The sequence below is a fragment of the Notolepis coatsorum genome, assembly GCF_963971535.1.
Source record: "Notolepis coatsorum genome assembly, contig: SUPER_8_unloc_1, whole genome shotgun sequence".
Classification (NCBI taxonomy): Eukaryota; Metazoa; Chordata; class Actinopteri; order Aulopiformes; family Paralepididae; genus Notolepis; species Notolepis coatsorum.
In genome coordinates this window covers 2223481-2246535 of record NW_028174873.1, presented here as the reverse complement: position 1 = coordinate 2246535, position 23055 = coordinate 2223481, and the positions used below count along the sequence as shown (strand labels likewise).

Sequence of the window (23055 nt, the reverse complement as noted above, 5' to 3'; positions counted from 1 at the left end):
AGATAGGTTTTCAGGCCTGCTTTAAAAGAGTCCAGGCTCTGTGGTGCCCTCAGCTGGATGGGGAGGCTGTTCCACAGGCGTGGTGCAGCCGTGCAGAAGGCTCGGTCACCCATGGTGCAGAGCCGGGTATTGGGGACCTGAAGGAGCAGGCTACCTGCGGATCTGAGGGTGCGGGTGAAGGATTGTGGAGTGATGAGTTCCTGAAGGTAGAGGGGTGCGTGTCCGTTTATGCAGTTATGGGTGATCGTAAGGATTTTGTAGTTGATCCGGGATGAGACGGGGAGCCAGTGTAGTGAGTGAAGGATGGGGGTTATGTGATCGTGTTTACGGACTCTCATCAGGATCCTGGCAGCGCTGTTCTGGATGTATTGCAGCTTTTGGATGCTCTTGCCAGGAATCCCTTATAAAGCTGTATGAGCTGTCATAGTGATGTATGAGCTGTCATAGTGGTGTATGAGCTGTTATAAAGCTGTATGAGCTGTCATAGTGATGTATGAGCTGTCATAGTGCTGTATGAACTGTTATAAAGCTGTATGAGCTGTCATAGTGATGTATGAGCTGTTATAAAGCTGTATGAGCTGTCATAGTGATGTATGAGCTGTTATAGTGCTGTATGAGCTGTTATAAAGCTGTATGAGCTGTTATAAAGCTATATGAGCTGTCATAGTGATGTATGCGCTGTTATAAAGCTGTATGAGCTGTTATAGTGCTGTATGAGCTGTCATAGTGATGTATGCGCTGTTATAAAGCTGCATGAGCTGTCATAGTGCTGTATGAGCTGTCATAGTGATGTATGCGCTGTTATAAAGCTGTATGAGCTGTCATAGTGATGTATGAGCTGTCATAGTGCTGTATGAGCTGTTATAAAGCTGTATGAGCTGTTATAAAGCTGTATGAGCTGTCATAGTGCTGTATGAGCTGTTATAGTGATGTATGAGCTGTTATAAAGCTGTATGAGCTGTTATAGTGCTGTATGAGCTGTCATAGTGATGTATGCGCTGTTATAAAGCTGTATGAGCTGTTATAGTGATGTATGAGCTGTTATAAAGCTGTATGAGCTGTTATAGTGCTGTATGAGCTGTCATAGTGATGTATGCGCTGTTATAAAGCTGTATGAGCTGTTATAGTGATGTATGCGCTGCCATAGTGATGTATGAGCTGTCATAGTGATGTATGAGCTGTCATAGTGCTGTATGAGCTGTTATAAAGCTGTATGAGCTGTCATAGTGCTGTATGAGCTGTCATAGTGCTGTATGAGCTGTTATAAAGCTGTATGAGCTGTCATAGTGATGTATGAGCTGTCATAGTGATGTATGAGCTGTTAGAAAGTTGTATGAGCTGTCATAGTGCTGTATGAGCTGTCATAGTGATGTATGAGCGGCCATAGTGTTGTATGAACTGTTATAACGCTGTATGAGCTGTTATAGTGATGTATGAGCTGTTATAGTGATGTATGAGCTGTTAGAATGCTGTTATAATGCTGTATGAGCTGCCATAGTGATGTATGAGCTGTTATAAAGCTGTGAGCTGTCATAGTGCTGTATGAGCTGTTATAAAGCTGTATGAGCTGTTATAGTGATGTATGAGCTGTTATAAAGCTGTATGAGCTGTCATAGTGATGTATGAGCTGTCATAGTGATGTATGAGCTGTTAGAGAGTTGTATGAGCTGTCATAGTGCTGTATGAGCTGTTATAAAGCTGTATGAGCTGTTATAAAGCTATATGAGCTGTCATAGTGATGTATGAGCGGCCATAGTGTTGTATGAACTGTTATAACGCTGTATGAGCTGTTATAGTGATGTATGAGCTGTTATAGTGATGTATGAGCTGTTAGAATGCTGTTATAATGCTGTATGAGCTGCCATAGTGATGTATGAGCTGTTATAAAGCTGTGAGCTGTCATAGTGCTGTATGAGCTGTTATAAAGCTGTATGAGCTGTTATAGTGATGTATGAGCTGTTATAATAATAATAATAATAATAGATTGGATTTGTAATGCACTTTTTGTTCGCTGGGATCCCAAAGTGCTACACTACATGGTTAAAACAGTTAAAAAATAGAATAAAATAGTTATTAGTAAAACAAATAAAATAAAATACAGAATAAAAATAGAACATAGTTAATTAAAAACATAGTATAAACAGACAATTTAAAAACAAAGCGCAATAAAATTTAAATAAAAAGCTAACAGTCAAAGGCCTTTTTGAACAGATAGGTTTTCAGGCCTGCTTTAAAAGAGTCCAGGCTCTGTGGTGCCCTCAGCTGGATGGGGAGGCTGTTCCACAGGCGTGGTGCAGCCGTGCAGAAGGCTCGGTCACCCATGGTGCAGAGCCGGGTATTGGGGACCTGAAGGAGCAGGCTACCTGCGGATCTGAGGGTGCGGGTGAAGGATTGTGGAGTGATGAGTTCCTGAAGGTAGAGGGGTGCGTGTCCGTTTATGCAGTTATGGGTGATCGTAAGGATTTTGTAGTTGATCCGGGATGAGACGGGGAGCCAGTGTAGTGAGTGAAGGATGGGGGTTATGTGATCGTGTTTACGGACTCTCATCAGGATCCTGGCAGCGCTGTTCTGGATGTATTGCAGCTTTTGGATGCTCTTGCCAGGAATCCCTTATAAAGCTGTATGAGCTGTCATAGTGATGTATGAGCTGTCATAGTGGTGTATGAGCTGTTATAAAGCTGTATGAGCTGTTATAGTGATGTATGAGCTGTTATAATAATAATAATAATAATAGATTGGATTTGTAATGCACTTTTTGTTCGCTGGGATCCCAAAGTGCTACACTACATGGTTAAAACAGTTAAAAAATAGAATAAAATAGTTATTAGTAAAACAAATAAAATAAAATACAGAATAAAAATAGAACATAGTTAATTAAAAACATAGTATAAACAGACAATTTAAAAACAAAGCGCAATAAAATTTAAATAAAAAGCTAACAGTCAAAGGCCTTTTTGAACAGATAGGTTTTCAGGCCTGCTTTAAAAGAGTCCAGGCTCTGTGGTGCCCTCAGCTGGATGGGGAGGCTGTTCCACAGGCGTGGTGCAGCCGTGCAGAAGGCTCGGTCACCCATGGTGCAGAGCCGGGTATTGGGGACCTGAAGGAGCAGGCTACCTGCGGATCTGAGGGTGCGGGTGAAGGATTGTGGAGTGATGAGTTCCTGAAGGTAGAGGGGTGCGTGTCCGTTTATGCAGTTATGGGTGATCGTAAGGATTTTGTAGTTGATCCGGGATGAGACGGGGAGCCAGTGTAGTGAGTGAAGGATGGGGGTTATGTGATCGTGTTTACGGACTCTCATCAGGATCCTGGCAGCGCTGTTCTGGATGTATTGCAGCTTTTGGATGCTCTTGCCAGGAATCCCTTATAAAGCTGTATGAGCTGTCATAGTGATGTATGAGCTGTCATAGTGGTGTATGAGCTGTTATAAAGCTGTATGAGCTGTTATAGTGATGTATGAGCTGTTATAATAATAATAATAATAATAGATTGGATTTGTAATGCACTTTTTGTTCGCTAGGATCCCAAAGTGCTACACTACATGGTTAAAACAGTTAAAAAATAGAATAAAATAGTTATTAGTAAAACAAATAAAATAAAATACAGAATAAAAATAGAACATAGTTAATTAAAAACATAGTATAAACAGACAATTTAAAAACAAAGCGCAATAAAATTTAAATAAAAAGCTAACAGTCAAAGGCCTTTTTGAACAGATAGGTTTTCAGGCCTGCTTTAAAAGAGTCCAGGCTCTGTGGTGCCCTCAGCTGGATGGGGAGGCTGTTCCACAGGCGTGGTGCAGCCGTGCAGAAGGCTCGGTCACCCATGGTGCAGAGCCGGGTATTGGGGACCTGAAGGAGCAGGCTACCTGCGGATCTGAGGGTGCGGGTGAAGGATTGTGGAGTGATGAGTTCCTGAAGGTAGAGGGGTGCGTGTCCGTTTATGCAGTTATGGGTGATCGTAAGGATTTTGTAGTTGATCCGGGATGAGACGGGGAGCCAGTGTAGTGAGTGAAGGATGGGGGTTATGTGATCGTGTTTACGGACTCTCATCAGGATCCTGGCAGCGCTGTTCTGGATGTATTGCAGCTTTTGGATGCTCTTGCCAGGAATCCCTTATAAAGCTGTATGAGCTGTCATAGTGATGTATGAGCTGTCATAGTGGTGTATGAGCTGTTATAAAGCTGTATGAGCTGTTATAGTGATGTATGAGCTGTTATAATAATAATAATAATAATAGATTGGATTTGTAATGCACTTTTTGTTCGCTAGGATCCCAAAGTGCTACACTACATGGTTAAAACAGTTAAAAAATAGAATAAAATAGTTATTAGTAAAACAAATAAAATAAAATACAGAATAAAAATAGAACATAGTTAATTAAAAACATAGTATAAACAGACAATTTAAAAACAAAGCGCAATAAAATTTAAATAAAAAGCTAACAGTCAAAGGCCTTTTTGAACAGATAGGTTTTCAGGCCTGCTTTAAAAGAGTCCAGGCTCTGTGGTGCCCTCAGCTGGATGGGGAGGCTGTTCCACAGGCGTGGTGCAGCCGTGCAGAAGGCTCGGTCACCCATGGTGCAGAGCCGGGTATTGGGGACCTGAAGGAGCAGGCTACCTGCGGATCTGAGGGTGCGGGTGAAGGATTGTGGAGTGATGAGTTCCTGAAGGTAGAGGGGTGCGTGTCCGTTTATGCAGTTATGGGTGATCGTAAGGATTTTGTAGTTGATCCGGGATGAGACGGGGAGCCAGTGTAGTGAGTGGAGGATGGGGGTTATGTGATCGTGTTTACGGACTCTCATCAGGATCCTGGCAGCGCTGTTCTGGATGTATTGCAGCTTTTGGATGCTCTTGCCAGGAATCCCTTATAAAGCTGTATGAGCTGTCATAGTGATGTATGAGCTGTCATAGTGGTGTATGAGCTGTTATAAAGCTGTATGAGCTGTCATAGTGATGTATGAGCTGTCATAGTGCTGTATGAACTGTTATAAAGCTGTATGAGCTGTCATAGTGATGTATGAGCTGTTATAAAGCTGTATGAGCTGTCATAGTGGTGTATGAGCTGTTATAGTGCTGTATGAGCTGTTATAAAGCTGTATGAGCTGTCATAGTGATGTATGAGCTGTTATAAAGCTGTATGAGCTGTCATAGTGATGTATGAGCTGTTATAGTGATGTATGAGCTGTTATAGTGATGTATGAGCTGTCATAGTGATGTATGAGCTGTTATAGTGCTGTATGAGCTGTCATAGTGATGTATGAGCTGTTATAAAGCTGTATGAGCTGTTATAAAGCTGTATGAGCTGTTATAGTGGTGTATGAGCTGCCATAGTGATGTATGAGCTGTCATAGTGATGTATGAGCTGCCATAGTGATGTATGAGCTGTTATAGTGATGTATGAGCTGTCATAGTGATGTATGAGCTGCCATAGTGATGTATGAGCTGTTATAGTGGTGTATGAGCTGTTATAGTGATGTATGAGCTGTTATAGTGATGTATGAGCTGTTATAAAGCTGTATGAGCTGTTATAGTGATGTATGAGCTGTTATAGTGATGTATGAGCTGTTATAAAGCTGTATGAGCTGTTATAAAGCTGTATGAGCTGTTATAGTGATGTATGAGCTGTTATAGTGCTGTATGAGCTGTTATAGTGATGTATGAGCTGTTATAGTGATGTATGAGCTGTTATAAAGCTGTATGAGCTGTTATAAAGCTGTATGAGCTGTTATAGTGATGTATGAGCTGTTATAGTGATGTATGAGCTGTTATAGTGATGTATGAGCTGTCATAGTGATGTATGAGCTGTTATAGTGATGTATGAGCTGTTATAGTGATGTATGAGCTGTTATAGTGCTGTATGAGCTGTTATAAAGCTATATGAGCTGTTATAGTGATGTATGAGCTGTTATAGTGATGTATGAGCAGTCAACAAGACAGGTGTGTACATATCAGCCAGAACAGGTGTCACACACACTCACTCTCACACACACGCACACACACACACACACACACACACGCACACACACACACACAAACACGCACACCCCCCCCCGCTGCCCCTCTAATGGTAAGACGGGCTGTAACCTTTAGTCCCTTTCTTCCCCGGGCCACAGTATTGTGTCGTCCATTACAGATATCCCAATCAACTGCAGCAAATGATGAAGCCCGTAGCCCATGGTAAGCACGGTAAGCTGTGTAATATCTTTTTCTGGCTAAATTGGAGGGGGGGGGGGGGGGGGGGGGGGGGGGTCGTAATTGCCTCTGCCAAGACGATGTTACAACAAAGTCCAGCAATTTGGCAGCAAGCTGTATTGCCTCCTGTACCCGCGGGAAACATCTGCTTCTCACAATGGCAACTTCAAAGGAGACCGCAGTTCTTGAATTGCATTTAGCTGCTATTGTGGTGGGCCGGCCGGCCCAGGTAATCTTGATTAGGTGTTTAGTCCGTCCGAGGAGGCTGGGTATACAGTGGCAAGAGAGCTCCCCAGAGCTTTGGTCTAAAGCTATTAAAAGATTGTACATTATGTTCCCCCGGGCTTTGAAGTGAGGGCCTTTGCGAGTGCAGAAGGGAAGAGAAGAGAAGAGGAGAGGAGAGAAGAGAAGAGAGGAGCCTCTGGGGGCTGAGAGCAATAGCAGAAGATTGATCCTCTACTTCTATCTTTATCAAAGAAGGCCCCCCTGGGCCGGCTGGAGCCCATCATCGCTACGGGCACTCCACCACTCGCCGCCCCGAATAAGCATTTGCCGCATTAGGAAATTGTGTACATTTAATAACAAGGCTAATTATCACAAGTTGCTTTCAGAAGCTCTCCCCCGTCTTCAAAGGAACAAATGGGGTCTTTAAGGAGGAGACTGGAAGCATCGCGTCCGGCCGGGGGGGGGGGGGGGGGGGGGGGACGCTCTAATGACCGATACCGATGCCATTTGGACCGACGACAACACAGCCGAGCAATCTTCTTTATGTGGTTATAATAAAATGAGCTATTTCTTGAATGTTTGAAGATCACATGGCCTGTTTTCTCTCCAGTGTTCCTCGATGTTATTAAAAGCCCTGAGTCAGAGTGTATCTGGCAGAATAAATGGAGGGGTTATTTACATAAGTCCCTGACGGGCTTGACGTGTGCAGCACAGGGAGAATGAGCAATCACAATTTAAAATACATACAGGTCTGATTTACTTCAATATCTGTAAACATTACCAATGTGAACAATGTTGTGTGTAGAACTCGTTGTCTACCTGTGTCACAGTCTGGCTGTCCTTCTGTTAACATTTGGATCGCGGAGCGGGCCTTTCGATAAATAAATCAACCCAGAGCGAAATGACATAACAGATATTGTTCATCTGAAAATGTAATCTGGAAAAACGCCTGAAGAAAAGGGTTAGTTAGTATAATTCAATAATCTTGTGTCCACCATGTTGGCGACAAGAGTCTCAAATCTTCACGTAATAAAATCACAATACAGCCGTGTTTATAGTATCGCAATGTATTGAATCCTCCTAACATCTTGATCGTGACGTGTACAGTATCATCGCGTGGCCAGATTCTTACTAAGACATATATGATATAATATAATTGTAATATTTTATATATATTTATATATGAATATATATATATTCATATATATATATATATATATATATATATATATATATATATATATATATATATATATATATATATATATATATATATATATATATATATACATTTTCAATAGTGCTAACAGTGCTAACAATAGTGGAGGTTGACTTGCTGACGACAAATAAACAAAACATTTATATATATACACACACATTCTATAGTTTATTTTCCCTATTGTTAGGTTTTAGTGAGTTTTTCCTTACCTTCGCGTGGCGTATGTCTGGGAGTGCTTGCATTCATTTATTTATTTATTTGCATTTATTTTAAATGTGTTGGACCTTATGGTGTTCTTGTTTTGTTCTTGACTTATTGTGATGTTTCTTCTTGACTTGTTTAAAGAAGACGTGTCCGGCCCCATGGGGACATTAACGTGTGTTGTCGGGCCTTAAAGAAGACGTGTCCGGCCCATGGGGACATTAACGTGTGTTGTCGGGCCTTAAAGAAGACGTGTCCGGCCCATGGGGACATTAACGTGTGTTGTCGGGCCTTAAAGAAGACGTGTACGGCCCATGGGGACATTAACGTGTGTTGTCGGGCCTTAAAGAAGACGTGTCCGGCCCATGGGGACATTAACGTGTGTTGTCGGGCCTTAAAGAAGACGTGTCCGGCCCATGGGGACATTAACGTGTGTTGTCGGGCCTTAAAGAAGACGTGTCCGGCCCATGGGGACATTAACGTGTGTTGTCGGGCCTTAAAGAAGATGTGTCTGGCCCATGGGGACATTAACGTGTGTTGTCGGGCCTTAAAGAAGACGTGTCCGGCCCATGGGGACATTAACGTGTGTTGTCGGGCCTTAAAGAAGACGTGTCCGGCCCATGGGGACATTAACGTGTGTTGTCGGGCCTTAAAGAAGACGTGCCCGGCCCATGGGGACATTAACGTGTGTCGGGCCTTAAAGAAGACGTGTCCGGCCCATGGGGACATTAACGTGTGTTGTCGGGCCTTAAAGAAAACGTGTCCGGCCCATGGGGACATTAACGTGTGTCGGGCCTTAAAGAAGACGTGTCCGGCCCATGGGGACATTAACGTGTGTTGTCGGGCCTTAAAGAAGACGTGTCCGGCCCATGGGAACATTAATAACGTGTGTTGTCGGGCCTTAAAGAAGACGTGTCCGGCCCATGGGGACATTAACGTGTGTCGGGCCTTAAAGAAGACGTGTACGGCCCATGGGGACATTAACGTGTGTTGTCGGGCCTTAAAGAAGACGTGTCCGGCCCCATGGGGACATTAACGTGTGTTGTCGGGCCTTAAAGAAGACGTGTCCGGCCCATGGGGACATTAACGTGTGTTGTCGGACCTTAAAGAAGACGTGTCCGGCCCCATGGGGACATTAACGTGTGTTGTCGGGCCTTAAAGAAGACGTGTCCGGCCCCATGGGGACATTAACGTGTGTTGTCGGGCCTTAAAGAAGACGTGTCCGGCCCATGGGGACATTAACGTGTGTTGTCGGGCCTTAAAGAAGACGTGTCCGGCCCATGGGGACATTAACGTGTGTTGTCGGGCCTTAAAGAAGACGTGTCCGGCCCACATGGGGACACTAACGTGTGTTGTCGGGCCTTACGAATACATTTGATTTGATTTGATTTGATCTATTTGACCTTTAGAACAGATTGTTATTTAACCACGACGGCCTGCCCACGAGGTGGCGGTGATGAAGAAGCACAGTGGGCGTCGTTAACAGCTACGGTGGAAGTAGAAACAGACCGGTGCCCTTCACCTCCCCTCGGCCTCCGCCCCGCGGCGAGAGAGCGACGTGTCAATGGGGAGACGCAGCGATGGAAAACTAATAAGCTAATTCAGGGGGAAAGTGACAGAACAGAAGGGTTTAGGAGACGAGGCAGAGGCTCCGGCTCTGTTTACCGTTTGCACAAAGCTAACGGCTCTTGACTATGTAAATGACCGTGATGATATGAGACATTGTGGCTCGCCGGGTCTCAGATGGGGGGGGGGGGGGACAGGGAGGGGGGGGGGTGTTACAGCCGCAGCGAACAGTCCTGTGTCCCCCCCGCAAATGGGGAGCGCGCGGACCATCTTGGCCAATTATGCCACTGTGTGCCAGGTGCAGGGATATCTAAGGAGCCCATTGGTAACCGAGCCCCTCTGATGTTCCGTGGGTCTCATCAAGTCATCATATAATAGGTACTACATAGCCAGACACACACGGTGGAGGGGACACCGTCACTCATTATAATCCTCCTCCCCGACCGACCGACCGACCGGGGTGGAAGAACCGACGGTATAGCCGGCCTCAATATATTGACACGAGGATGACATGACTGAATGGACAATAAGATAAAGGTTGGCAAACAAATACGCTCATTAATCTTTTACCGGGGGGGGGGGGGGCGAAAAGCTACAAATCTAAAAGATGGTTCCAAGAGCAAAGCTGCATTATGAGGAAAACATCAGCAGTACATTACTTTAGGTTACTCTTACTATCTTCAGGCTACATGGTAAATACCACAGCAGTACACATTAGATTAGATTACTCTTACTATCTTCAGGCTACATGGTAAATACCACAGCAGTACACATTAGATTAGATTACTCTTACTATCTTCAGGCTGCATGGTAAATACCACAGCAGTACACATTACATTAGGTTACTCTTACTATCTTCAGGCTGCATGGTAAATACCACAGCAGTACACATTACATTAGGTTACTCTTACTATCTTCAGGCTACATGGTAAATACCACAGCAGTACACATTACATTAGGTTACTCTTACTATCTTCAGGCTACATGGTAAATACCACAGCAGTACACATTACATTAGGTTACTCTTACTATCTTCAGGCTACATGGTAAATACCACAGCAGTACACATTACATTAGGTTACTCTTACTATCTTCAGGCTACATGGTAAATACCACAGCAGTACACATTACATTAGGTTACTCTTACTATCTTCAGGCTACATGGTAAATACCACAGCAGTACACATTACATTAGGTTACTCTTACTATCTTCAGGCTGCATGGTAAATACCACAGCAGTACACATTACATTAGGTTACTCTTACTATCTTCAGGCTGCATGGTAAATACCACAGCAGTACACATTACATTAGGTTACTCTTACTATCTTCAGGCTACATGGTAAATACCACAGCAGTACACATTAGATTAGATTACTCTTACTATCTTCAGGCTGCATGGTAAATACCACAGCAGTACACATTACATTAGGTTACTCTTACTATCTTCAGGCTGCATGGTAAATACCACAGCAGTACACATTACATTAGGTTACTCTTACTATCTTCAGGCTGCATGGTAAATACCACAGCAGTACACATTACATTAGGTTACTCTTACTATCTTCAGACTACATGGTAAAAACCAATCTCACAACAATATCCAGAGGAAACGGCATACTAGAGCAGTAACAAGCCCAAGGACTGACCTCCACATTTAAAACAGCTCACTCTGGCTGCCTGGCTGCATTCAGCGGCAGCAGTATTAAGGCATCAGGAAACATATCACAACACTGGCGCCCAGCCTTGGCACTAGAGGCTGCGCTGTTCTATCTGTCAGGTATAACACACCACTTACTGCCAATGACAACACTCTCTTTTACCTACAGTATATAAAGGAACCCTGCTTTCTTCATTCGACCAAATTAACAACGTATGTGCTGTGAAAACACGTTATTTTCCATTGTATTTTCATTTAATTTGAAGATCACTCAATCAGTCGACCAAACCATATTATATGTTGCTGTTGAGGAGTTTTTATTATATTATCTCACTGTTGATGTTGAGGCATTTTATTATATTATCTGTTGATGTTGCTGCGTTTTTATTATATTATCTGTTGATGTTGAGGCATTTTATTATATTATCTGTTGATGTTGAGGCATTTTATTATATTATCTGTTGATGTTGAGGCATTTTATTATATTATCTGTTGATGTTGCTGCGTTTTTATTATATTATCTGTTGATGTTGAAGCATTTTATTATATTATCTGTTGAGGCATTTTATTATATTATCTGTTGATGTTGAGGCATTTTATTATATTATCTGTTGATGTTGAGGCATTTTATTATATTATCTGTTGATGTTGCTGCGTTTTTATTATATTATCTGTTGATGTTGAAGCATTTTATTATATTATCTGTTGATGTTGCTGCGTTTTTATTATATTATCTCACTGTTGATGTTGAGGCATTTTATTATATTATCTGTTGATGTTGCTGCGTTTTTATTATATTATCTGTTGATGTTGAGGCATTTTATTATATTATCTGTTGATGTTGAGGCATTTTATTATATTATCTGTTGATGTTGAGGCATTTTATTATATTATCTGTTGATGTTGCTGCGTTTTTTATTATATTATCTGTTGATGTTGAAGCATTTTATTATATTATCTGTTGATGTTGAGGCATTTTATTATATTATCTGTTGATGTTGAGGCATTTTATTATATTATCTGTTGATGTTGAGGCATTTTATTATATTATCTGTTGATGTTGAAGCGTTTTTATTATATTATCTCACTGTTGATGTTGAGGCGGAGTTGATGTTGAGGCGTTTATTATATTATCTGTTGTGTTGAAGCATTTTATTATATTATCTGTTGTGTTGAAGCATTTTATTATATTATCTGTTGATGTTGAAGCATTTTTATTATATTACATTTACATTTAGTCATTTAGCTGAACGCTTGTATCCACTTTTAGACTTACAAGTTCTGTACGACAAGCCATCAGGAAGGGCACAACTCTATCAGCTGAGTAACAATGTTCATCAAAGTGTTGAGTGCTACAGTGTAGGTTAGTTTATTAGGACAAGTGCATGACAGTAAGGTTAGACTTTATTTAAAAGAAAATGTATTTCAGATAATGGTTGAAGAAGTGCGTCTTTAGTCGACGGCGAAAGATTTATTATATTATCTGTTGATGTTGAGGCATTTTTATTAGTCACCACCTGAGGATCGGTGAGGACACGGGATGCCACAACATCACAAAAGAAACAACAGCTAGCTGGGGTAGCAGTGTTTTATTGGGAGATATAAACTATATTAGTGCAACTCCTGGTGGCCGTTTCTGTAACTGCATGCTGTCTGAGGAGAAGGTGTGAATGGCTGTCCCAATCTCAGGGATGGGAGCCCAAATACTGTCCTCCCTCCTGATACAAAAATGGGGTTCCCGGAAGAATCTGGCTTAACCTTCTGTAGTGTGGTAGTGAAAGGGTTAAAGGCCAAATCCACCCTAAAACAGAATAGACATTAGACCAATCAGCGTCCTTTGAGGAACTCCCGGTGGCTCCTGGTGGCGTCGATTCTTAACCCAAACGGTGCATGCTTCCGCGTTCGCGTTTAGCGCTCTGATTGGCCACTGCTGTTTCTGGTCGCACCAATCGTGTGACGGCAAGTTCTTTCGCCGGTTAAGCTTAGGCACTCTTTCGAAGTTGGTTAAGGTTAGAGTTGGTCTTAGATCAGGGCGATAGAACACCAGCCCTGATTCCAAACTCTAACCTTAACCAACTTCAAAAGAGTAGCCTATAAGCTTAACCATTTTTTTTTTTTTTTTTTGCCATAGTTTGTCTCTCCTGCCCATGTGAAGCGTATTTGAGCACCTGGAAAAGCGCTATATAAAATAGATGTATTATTATTATTATTATTAAACTAGGCGTTAGGTCGTTTGCAGGCTGTTAAGAGCCGGAAGTGGGCACGTCACGCGATTGGGCGCACATGTCACATGACCAGAAATGTCAGTGGCCAATCAGATTCGCAAAACGCATGGACCGTTTGGGTTAAGAATAGACGCCTCCTGGTGGCTACAGCAGGCAAATGTACTCTGCCACCATTTTTTTTTTTTTTTTTTTTTTTTTTTAAGATTTCTTTTTTAGCATTTATTGCTTTTCATGGTCAGACATGACCGACAGATGAGGAGAGGATGAACGGGAGAAGAGGCGGGGAAGACATGCGACAAATGTCACCGGGAGCGGGAAGCGAACCCGGGACGGCCGCGTATAGGTGTGCGATGCACTAGCGTGGTGCGCCACGAGGGGGCGCCGCAATTATTATTATTTATTTTTTAATGTGCCGGCCCTGTTCCAAACCAACAAACCAAACAAACCCTGCATGAACACACACACACACACACACACACACACACACACACACACACACACATAATGAAAAATACCTGATTCAAAGCTTCGCGCGTTTCCGTCCTCACCGCATGCGTCTTGAGATACGAGCCGGCAGCTTTGGCCGTGTTCAGCCCCAGGGTCCTTGTGTTGCGTTCGACCATGTCCTCCCGATGTTTCGCTAGCTTCCTGTCCCGTACCTGCAGGACCTTCGGACCCTTGGACCTGGTGGAGGAGCTACCGGGCCGGTTCTTAGTCGCCGGCGCCGCCCCTTGTGTTGGCTCAGTCTGGTGTTGTTCCCTGCTGTGTTTGTGTACAGGTGTGTTGTTCTCACTGTGACTCCCCCCCGCCGGCTCGGGAGAGCGCAGCAGGAGAGGTCCCCCAAGATAGCTGTGCAGGTTCCTCTCGCTCGTGACTTCTTCTTCTTGTCTCCGCGAGGCTCTGCCCTCGTCTCCCCTCGGAGGGTGGGGGTCGTCGGGCGTCGGCCTGGCGGGGCTCTGCGGGGGATGGAGGTGGTAGGGCTGCTTAGACTCGTCGCCGGTCGCATGATGTGGACTCTGGGTGAACGTTGGACTCGTGGTGGTGGTGGCGACGTGTCTCTCCTGTGCCTCGTGCTCGTAATACAGAGGAGGCTCGTCTTCCTCTTCCTCGTCCTCCTCCTCCGCGGAGAGGTGCGGAGGCTCCCACCTGCCGTCCAAGTGGCTCGCTGCCCTCAGGTTGCTCCTCCAGTTGGGGTCGTAGCGCAGCTCTGAGTAGCAACCGTCCGAGGACGCTGACCTGACGGGGAGAGAATAATGACATTGAGAAGGAACGGAAGATCAGTTTATAATAATAAAAAAAAATAAAGGTGGCCTACCGGCAAATAAAAAAGTATACTTAATAGTAGATACGAATAAACGGTCAGGTAACTTCCCTCTCTAGCTCAAGCAGGCAGGCCGGGATGTAGTGAAAGATATTATCATCAAGTAAAACTACTAGGGATGCTCGATATTGGCTTTTTTACCGATACCGATATACCGATATTGCCCAACTCTTGATTTCTGATACCGATATCAACCGATATCAACCGATACAGATATATGCAGGGTCCGTCCCCCCCCCCCCCCCCCCCCCCCCAAAAATGGAATAATTTCAGGTAATTAACATTACATATCTCTTGTTGTGGAATTAACACAACATTATGCATACTTTTGACAATAAATAAAATTAGAATTTGTTCTTACTTGCTTGCCTGGGTAAATAAAGGTTATAGAAATGTAAAGAAAATAAATAAAGAAAATAAAATTGAAAACCGATACCGATATTTTCCGATATCACATTTTAATGCCGATATCGGCCGATAATATCGGTAGGCCGATAATATCGGACATCCCTAAAAACTACTAATGAATATATTTCTAAATGTATAATATGGTCGTCGAAATGTCAGTCAAATGTGATTGTGTGTTAGCGTAATAAAAAAAACAAGCTTTGGAGAGGAGCCGGGTAGAACCAACCAGGCGCCCCTATACTGAGAGGAGCCGGGTAGAACCAACCAGGCGCCCCTATACTGAGAGGAGCCGGGTATAGAACCAACCAGGCGCCCCTATACTGAGAGGAGCCGGGTATAGAACCAACCAGGCGCCCCTATACTGAGAGGAGCCGGGTAGAACCAACCAGGCGCCCCTATACTGAGAGGAGCCGGGTAGAACCAACCAGGCGCCCCTATACTGAGAGGAGCCGGGTAGAACCAACCAGGCGCCCCTATACTGAGAGGAGCCGGGTAGAACCAACCAGGCGCCCCTATACTGAGAGGAGCCGGGTAGAACCAACCAGGCGCCCCTATACTGAGAGGAGCCGGGTAGAACCAACCAGGCGCCTAGTACTGAGAGGAGCCGGGTAGAACCAACCAGGCACCCCTATACTGAGAGGAGCCGGGTAGAACCAACCAGGCGCCCCTATACTGAGAGAAGCCGGGTAGAACAAACCAGGCGCCCCTATACTGAGAGGAGCCGGGTAGAACCAACCAGGCGCCCCTATACTGAGAGGAGCCGGGTAGAACCAACCAGGCGCCCCTATACTGAGAGGAGCCGGGTAGAACCAACCAGGCGCCCCTATACTGAGAGGAGCCGGGTAGAACCAACCAGGCGGCCCTATACTGAGAGGAGCCGGGTAGAACCAACCAGGCGCCCCTATACTGAGAGGAGCCGGGTATAGAACCAACCAGGCGCCCCTATACTGAGAGGAGCCGGGTAGAACCAACCAGGCGCCCCTATACTGAGAGGAGCCGGGTAGAACCAACCAGGCGCCCCTATACTGAGAGGAGCCGGGTATAGAACCAACCAGGCGCCCCTATACTGAGAGGAGCCGGGTAGAACCAACCAGGCGCCCCTATACTGAGAGGAGCCGGGTAGAACCAACCAGGCGCCCCTATACTGAGAGGAGCCGGGTATAGAACCAACCAGGCGCCCCTATACTGAGAGGAGCCGGGTAGAACTAACCAGGCGCCCCTATACTGAGAGGAGCCGGGTAGAACCAACCAGGCGCCCCTATACTGAGAGGAGCCGGGTAGAACCAACCAGGCGCCCCTATACTGAGAGGAGCCGGGTATAGAACCAACCAGGCGCCCCTATACTGAGAGGAGCCGGGTAGAACCAACCAGGCGCCCCTATACTGAGAGGAGCCGGGTAGAACCAACCAGGCGCCCCTATACTGAGAGGAGCCGGGTATAGAACCAACCAGGCGCCCCTATACTGAGAGGAGCCGGGTAGAACCAACCAGGCGCCCCTATACTGAGAGGAGCCGGGTATAGAACCAACTAGGCGCCCCTATACTGAGAGGAGCCGGGTAGAACCAACCAGGCGCCCCTATACTGAGAGGAGCCGGGTATAGAACCAACCAGGCGCCCCTATACTGAGAGGAGCCGGGTAGAACCAACCAGGCGCCCCTATACTGAGAGGAGCCGGGTAGAACCAACCAGGCGCCCCTATACTGAGAGGAGCCGGGTAGAACCAACCAGGCGCCCCTATACTGAGAGGAGCCGGGTATAGAACCAACCAGGCGCCCCTATACTGAGAGGAGCCGGGTATAGAACCAACCAGGCGCCCCTATACTGAGAGGAGCCGGGTAGAACCAACCAGGCGACCCTATACTGAGAGGAGCCGGGTAGAACCAACCAGGCGCCTAGTACTGAGAGGAGCCGGGTAGAACCAACCAGGCGCCCCTATACTGAGAGGAGCCGGGTAGAACCAACCAGGCGCCCCTATACTGAGAGGAGCCGGGTAGAACCAACCAGGCGCCCCTATACTGAGAGGAGCCGGGTAGAACCAACCAGGCGCCCCTATACTGAGAGGAGCCGGGTAGAACCAACCAGGCGCCCCTATACTGAGAGGAGCCGGGTAGAACCAACCAGGCGCCCCTATACTGAGAGGAGCCGGGTAGAACCAACCAGGCGCCCCTATACTGAGAGGAGCCGGGTAGAACCAACCAGGCGCCCCTATACTGAGAGGAGCCGGGTAGAACCAACCAGGCGCCCCTATACTGAGAGGAGCCGGGTAGAACCAACCAGGCGCCCCTATACTGAGAGGAGCCGGGTATAGAACCAACCAGGCGCCCCTATACTGAGAGGAGCCGGGTAGAACCAACCAGGCGCCCCTATACTGAGTTTTATAGTATAGTACTGGGAGATTTCAATAGCGCCAATCTGAGAAAGGTATTGCCTGATTTCTACCAGCATGTGACTTGCAACACCAGAGGCGGTAACATCCTAGATCACTGTTACACGCAATTTAAAGGTGGCTACAAGGCTCATTCTGATAGTGGCTTTGGCAAGTCAGATCACGCATCCATTTTCCTTACACCAAAGTACAGACAAAGAATTAAAAGTACTCCCGTAGTCTCGCGAGAGGTGCAGAAATGGGATGTGACGTCAGAGGACACGATCCGGTCAGTGTTCCACAACACAGACTGGATTGTATTCCGCGACACAGATAACATTAATGCCTACACGGAGACAGTGCTGGACTATGTCTGTACTAGGGTGAAAGAAACAATCCCCACTACCAAAATGAAAGTTTACCCAAATCAAAAACCCTGGGTAGACAAATCCGTCCGTGAAGCTCTGAGAGAGCGCACCAAAGCATACAATGACGGCCTAGTGGCAGGCAACATGAATGACCACAAGGTGGCGCAACACAACGTAAGGAGGACAGTGTCAGAGGCCAAACGGCGCTACAGGGATAAAATTGAACTCCAGTTTGAACAAGCTGACTCTAGAGCTATGTGGCAGGGGCTCAAAACGATGACAGACTACAAAGGCGCCTCCCTCAAACTGAACAATGACATCTCCTTAGCAAACGACCTCAATACCTTCTATGCGAGGTTTGATGCTGGTAATAACAACACCAGCTCACAAGCCTCGGCAATGGGGGGGGGGGGTCGGCTGCTGATGGAGGCGCAGTGTTCAGGGTAACAGAGCATGAGGTGAGGCGGACCTTTAAAAAAGTGAATATCAGGAAGGCAGCAGGTCCGGACGGCATCCCCGGCCGCGTCCTAAAAGTCTGTGCCGACCAACTGGCCCCAGTATTCACTGACATATTTAACCTGTCCTTAGAACAGGCTGTCATCCCCACCTGCCTGAAGAAGTCCACTATTATCCCTGTACCCAAAAAATCCAAGCCTGCTTGCCTCAACGACTACCGCCCTGTAGCTCTCACCTCCATAGCCATGAAGTGCTTTGAGAAGCTAGTAAAGGGCTACATCTGCTCCTCCCTCCCCATCAACATGGACCCCCTGCAATTTGCATACCGCCCCAACAGGTCCACGGAGGACGCCATATCCCATGTGCTGCACACAGCAGCATCACACCTGGACAAGAGGCAGGGGAACTATGTGAGAATGCTATTCATCGACTACAGCTCGGCATTCAATACCATAGTCCCCTCCATACTCATAGCCAAGCTCAGGGACCTGGGCTTGGGCTATGACCTCTGCCAGTGGGTCTTGGACTTCCTGACTGGCAGACCCCAGGTGGTGAGAGCAGGCAACTGCACCTCCTCATCCATCACCCTCAACATAGGGGCCCCCCAGGGCTGTGTTCTGAGTCCCCTCCTCTACTCCCTGTACACACACGACTGTGTGGCTCAGCGGAGTAGCAATACAATCGTCAAATTTGCTGACGACACAGTGGTGGTGGGCCTGATCTCTGCCAACGACGAGAGGGCCTACCTGGAAGAGGTCAAGGTCCTGGCGGGATGGTGCCAGGAAAACAGCCTCTCCCTGAACGTCAGCAAAACAAAAGAGATGATTGTGGACTTCAGGAGGTCGGGGGTCAAGGACTACAGCCCCCTCAGCATCGACGGGGCACCGGTTGAGAGAGTCAACAGCTTCAAGTACCTCGGAGCCCACATATCCGAGGACTTGAAATGGACCATACACATTAACAGTGTGGTGAAGAAGGCACGACAACGCCTCTACTTCCTCAGGCGCCTAAGGAAGTTCCAAGTCAGCCAGAAGATCCTTAAGAACTTCTACTCATGTACAATAGAGAGCATCTTGACCGGCAACATCACCTCCTGGTTTGGGAATAGCACTGCAAAAGACCAAAGCAGACTACAAAGAGTGACACGTTCAGCCGAACGCACAATTGGAGGGGGGCTCCCCACTCTCCAGAACATTTACAACAAGCGTTGCAAGGGGAAGGCTAAGAGAATTATTAAGGACTCGAGCCACCCGAACAACTGCCTCTTTGAACTGCTGCCGTCAGGCAAGCGACACAGGAGTCTCAAGGCGAGCACAGAAAGACTCAGAAGTAGCTTCTATCCCCAGGCCATCAGGCTGCTAAACGAACAATGAATGAACACTACACAACAACAACCACCAAACACACATAGCACACACATCCACACGCACACACTCACTTTAAACAAACACACTGTAGCACCCACTACACACACTTTATAGCACACACCCACTTTAAACAAACACACTGTAGCACCCACTCCCCACACTTTATATTTATGGATGAAGGATTGCACTACAACTCGTACACCTTACTGTAAATTGTACCTAAAATTGTACCTCATCCCACTTCTGCTTTGCACTAGATAGTACTGTACATTAGTACACTGCATAGTATTGTGTATTGTATATTATATGGTAACTCAGAACATTGTACATATGTCTATACCGAACAACTGTGACCTCATTCTTCTTCTAAATTCATGCTATATTATGTTATTATGTTATTTGATACTATCTTGTCTAGCACAGTCTCTGGAGCGTAACAGTAAGAAGCATTTTGTATGAAAGTATTCTGTACTTCTGTATGACAACTATTAAAGAACTTGAACTTGAACTTGAGAGGAGCCGGGTAGAACCAACCAGGCGCCCCTATACTGAGAGGAGCCGGGTAGAACCAACCAGGCGCCCCTATACTGAGAGGAGCCGGGTATAGAACCAACCAGGCGCCCCTATACTGAGAGGAGCCGGGTAGAACCAACCAGGCGCCCCTATACTGAGAGGAGCCGGGTATAGAACCAACCAGGCGCCCCTATACTGAGAGGAGCCGGGTAGAACCAACCAGGCGCCCCTATACTGAGAGGAGCCGGGTATAGAACCAACCAGGCGCCCCTATACTGAGAGGAGCCGGGTAGAACCAACCAGGCGCCCCTATACTGAGAGGAGCCGGGTAGAACCAACCAGGCGCCCCTATACTGAGAGGAGCCGGGTATAGAACCAACCAGGCGCCCCTATACTGAGAGGAGCCGGGTAGAACCAACCAGGCGCCCCTATACTGAGAGGAGCCGGGTATAGAACCAACCAGGCGCCCCTATACTGAGAGGAGCCGGGTAGAACCAACCAGGCGCCCCTATACTGAGAGGAGCCGGGTATAGAACCAACCAGGCGCCCCTATACTGAGAGGAGCCGGGTAGAACCAACCAGGCGCCCCTATACTGAGAGGAGCCGGGTAGAACCAACCAGGCGCCCCTATACTGAGAGGAGCCGGGTAGAACCAACCAGGCGCCCCTATACTGAGAGGAGCCGGGTAGAACCAACCAGGCGCCCCTATACTGAGAGGAGCCGGGTAGAACCAACCAGGCGCCCCTATACCGAGAGGAGCCGGGTAGAACCAACCAGGCGCCCCTATACTGAGAGGAGCCGGGTAGAACCAACCAGGCGCCTAGTACTGAGAGGAGCCGGGTAGAACCAACCAGGCGCCCCTATACTGAGAGGAGCCGGGTAGAACCAACCAGGCGCCCCTATACTGAGAGGAGCCGGGTAGAACCAACCAGGCGCCCCTATACTGAGAGGAGCCGGGTAGAACCAACCAGGCGCCCCTATACTGAGAGGAGCCGGGTAGAACCAACCAGGCGCCCCTATACTGAGAGGAGCCGGGTAGAACCAACCAGGCGCCCCTATACTGAGAGGAGCCGGGTAGAACCAACCAGGCGCCCCTATACTGAGAGGAGCCGGGTAGAACCAACCAGGCGCCCCTATACTGAGAGGAGCCGGGTAGAACCAACCAGGCGCCCCTATACTGAGAGGAGCCGGGTAGAACCAACCAGGCGCCCCTATACTGAGAGGAGCCGGGTAGAACCAACCAGGCGCCCCTATACTGAGAGGAGCCGGGTAGAACCAACCAGGCGCCCCTATACTGAGAGGAGCCGGGTAGAACCAACCAGGCGCCCCTATACTGAGAGGAGCCGGGTAGAACCAACCAGGCGCCCCTATACTGAGAGGAGCCGGGTAGAACCAACCAGGCGCCCCTATACTGAGAGGAGCCGGGTAGAACCAACCAGGCGCCCCTATACTGAGAGGAGCCGGGTAGAACCAACCAGGCGCCCCTATACTGAGAGGAGCCGGGTAGAACCAACCAGGCGCCCCTATACTGAGAGGAGCCGGGTAGAACCAACCAGGCGCCCCTATACTGAGAGGAGCCGGGTAGAACCAACCAGGCGCCCCTATACTGAGAGGAGCCGGGTAGAACCAACCAGGCGCCCCTATACTGAGAGGAGCCGGGTAGAACCAACCAGGCGCCCCTATACTGAGAGGAGCCGGGTAGAACCAACCAGGCGCCCCTATACTGAGAGGAGCCGGGTAGAACCAACCAGGCGCCCCTATACTGAGAGGAGCCGGGTAGAACCAACCAGGCGCCCCTATACTGAGAGGAGCCGGGTAGAACCAACCAGGCGCCCCTATACTGAGAGGAGCCGGGTAGAACCAACCAGGCGCCCCTATACTGAGAGGAGCCGGGTAGAACCAACCAGGCGCCCCTATACTGAGAGGAGCCGGGTAGAACCAACCAGGCGCCCCTATACTGAGAGGAGCCGGGTAGAACCAACCAGGCGCCCCTATACTGAGAGGAGCCGGGTAGAACCAACCAGGCGCCCCTATACTGAGAGGAGCCGGGTAGAACCAACCAGGCGCCCCTATACTGAGAGGAGCCGGGTAGAACCAACCAGGCGGCCCTATACTGAGAGGAGCCGGTAGAACCAACCAGGCGCCCCTATACTGAGAGGAGCCGGGTAGAACCAACCAGGCGCCCCTATACTGAGAGGAGCCGGGTATAGAACCAACCAGGCGCCCCTATACTGAGAGGAGCCGGGTAGAACCAACCAGGCGCCCCTATACTGAGAGGAGCCGGGTAGAACCAACCAGGCGCCTAGTACTGAGAGGTCAGAAGATATTGACGACGTCTTCAAACAAAGAGACGGAGACCTTGTGTTGAGACTAAAAAGCCGTCCTTTGAAATTGAAACAGATGAGAGGGAAGAGGCGGAGGGTGGCGGGGGGGGGGGGGGGGTCACTGTATTTAGAGCTCTATTTAGAGCTCATTTTCCCATTTTCACCTTCTCGCCTCGCTAATGACAGTATGTTTGAGCACTAGTGCTTTGGGAATGGTTCACAAACGGTAATTTTCAGCTTATGAAATGGCCTGAAATTGCACCCTCCCTAAAATGCTCTTTGTGAGCTGATGAAAAGATGTCATCAGGCTCTTTGTTGTCCTTTACGGAGAGGAGCGTGGTGGTGGTGGTGGTGGTGGTGGTGGTGGTGGTGGTGGTGGTGTGGTGGTGGTGGTGGTGGTGGTGGTGGTGGTGGTGGTGGTGGTGGTGGTGGTGGTGGTGGTGGTGGTGGTGGGGGTGGTGGTGGTGGTGGTGGTGGTGGGGGTGGTGCGGGTGGTGGTGGTGGTGGTGGGGGGCGCTAGGTGTAGAGCACTTCAACATCTAGCGCGCCAGAGGGGTTTAAAGGACGGCTCGTAGCGAGCTACCTAGCGAGCCGTCCTTTATTACACCCCTCTGGCCCCGCTAGTTGTTGAAGTTGCGTTCTCCAACT

The 23055-nt window shown here is 47.6% G+C and overlaps 1 protein-coding gene across 1 annotated transcript in view; it reads right to left on the bottom strand.

Moving 5' to 3' along the window:
- jhy (junctional cadherin complex regulator) overlaps positions 1 to 23055 on the bottom strand; it is a gene marked incomplete at its 5' end in the record, with an annotated part of 76973 nt that overhangs the window by 41891 nt on the left and 12027 nt on the right. Inside the window, 1 exon segment of the mRNA XM_084338375.1 lies at positions 13801 to 14521. Coding sequence (XP_084194501.1) covers positions 13801 to 14521 — 721 coding nt within the window.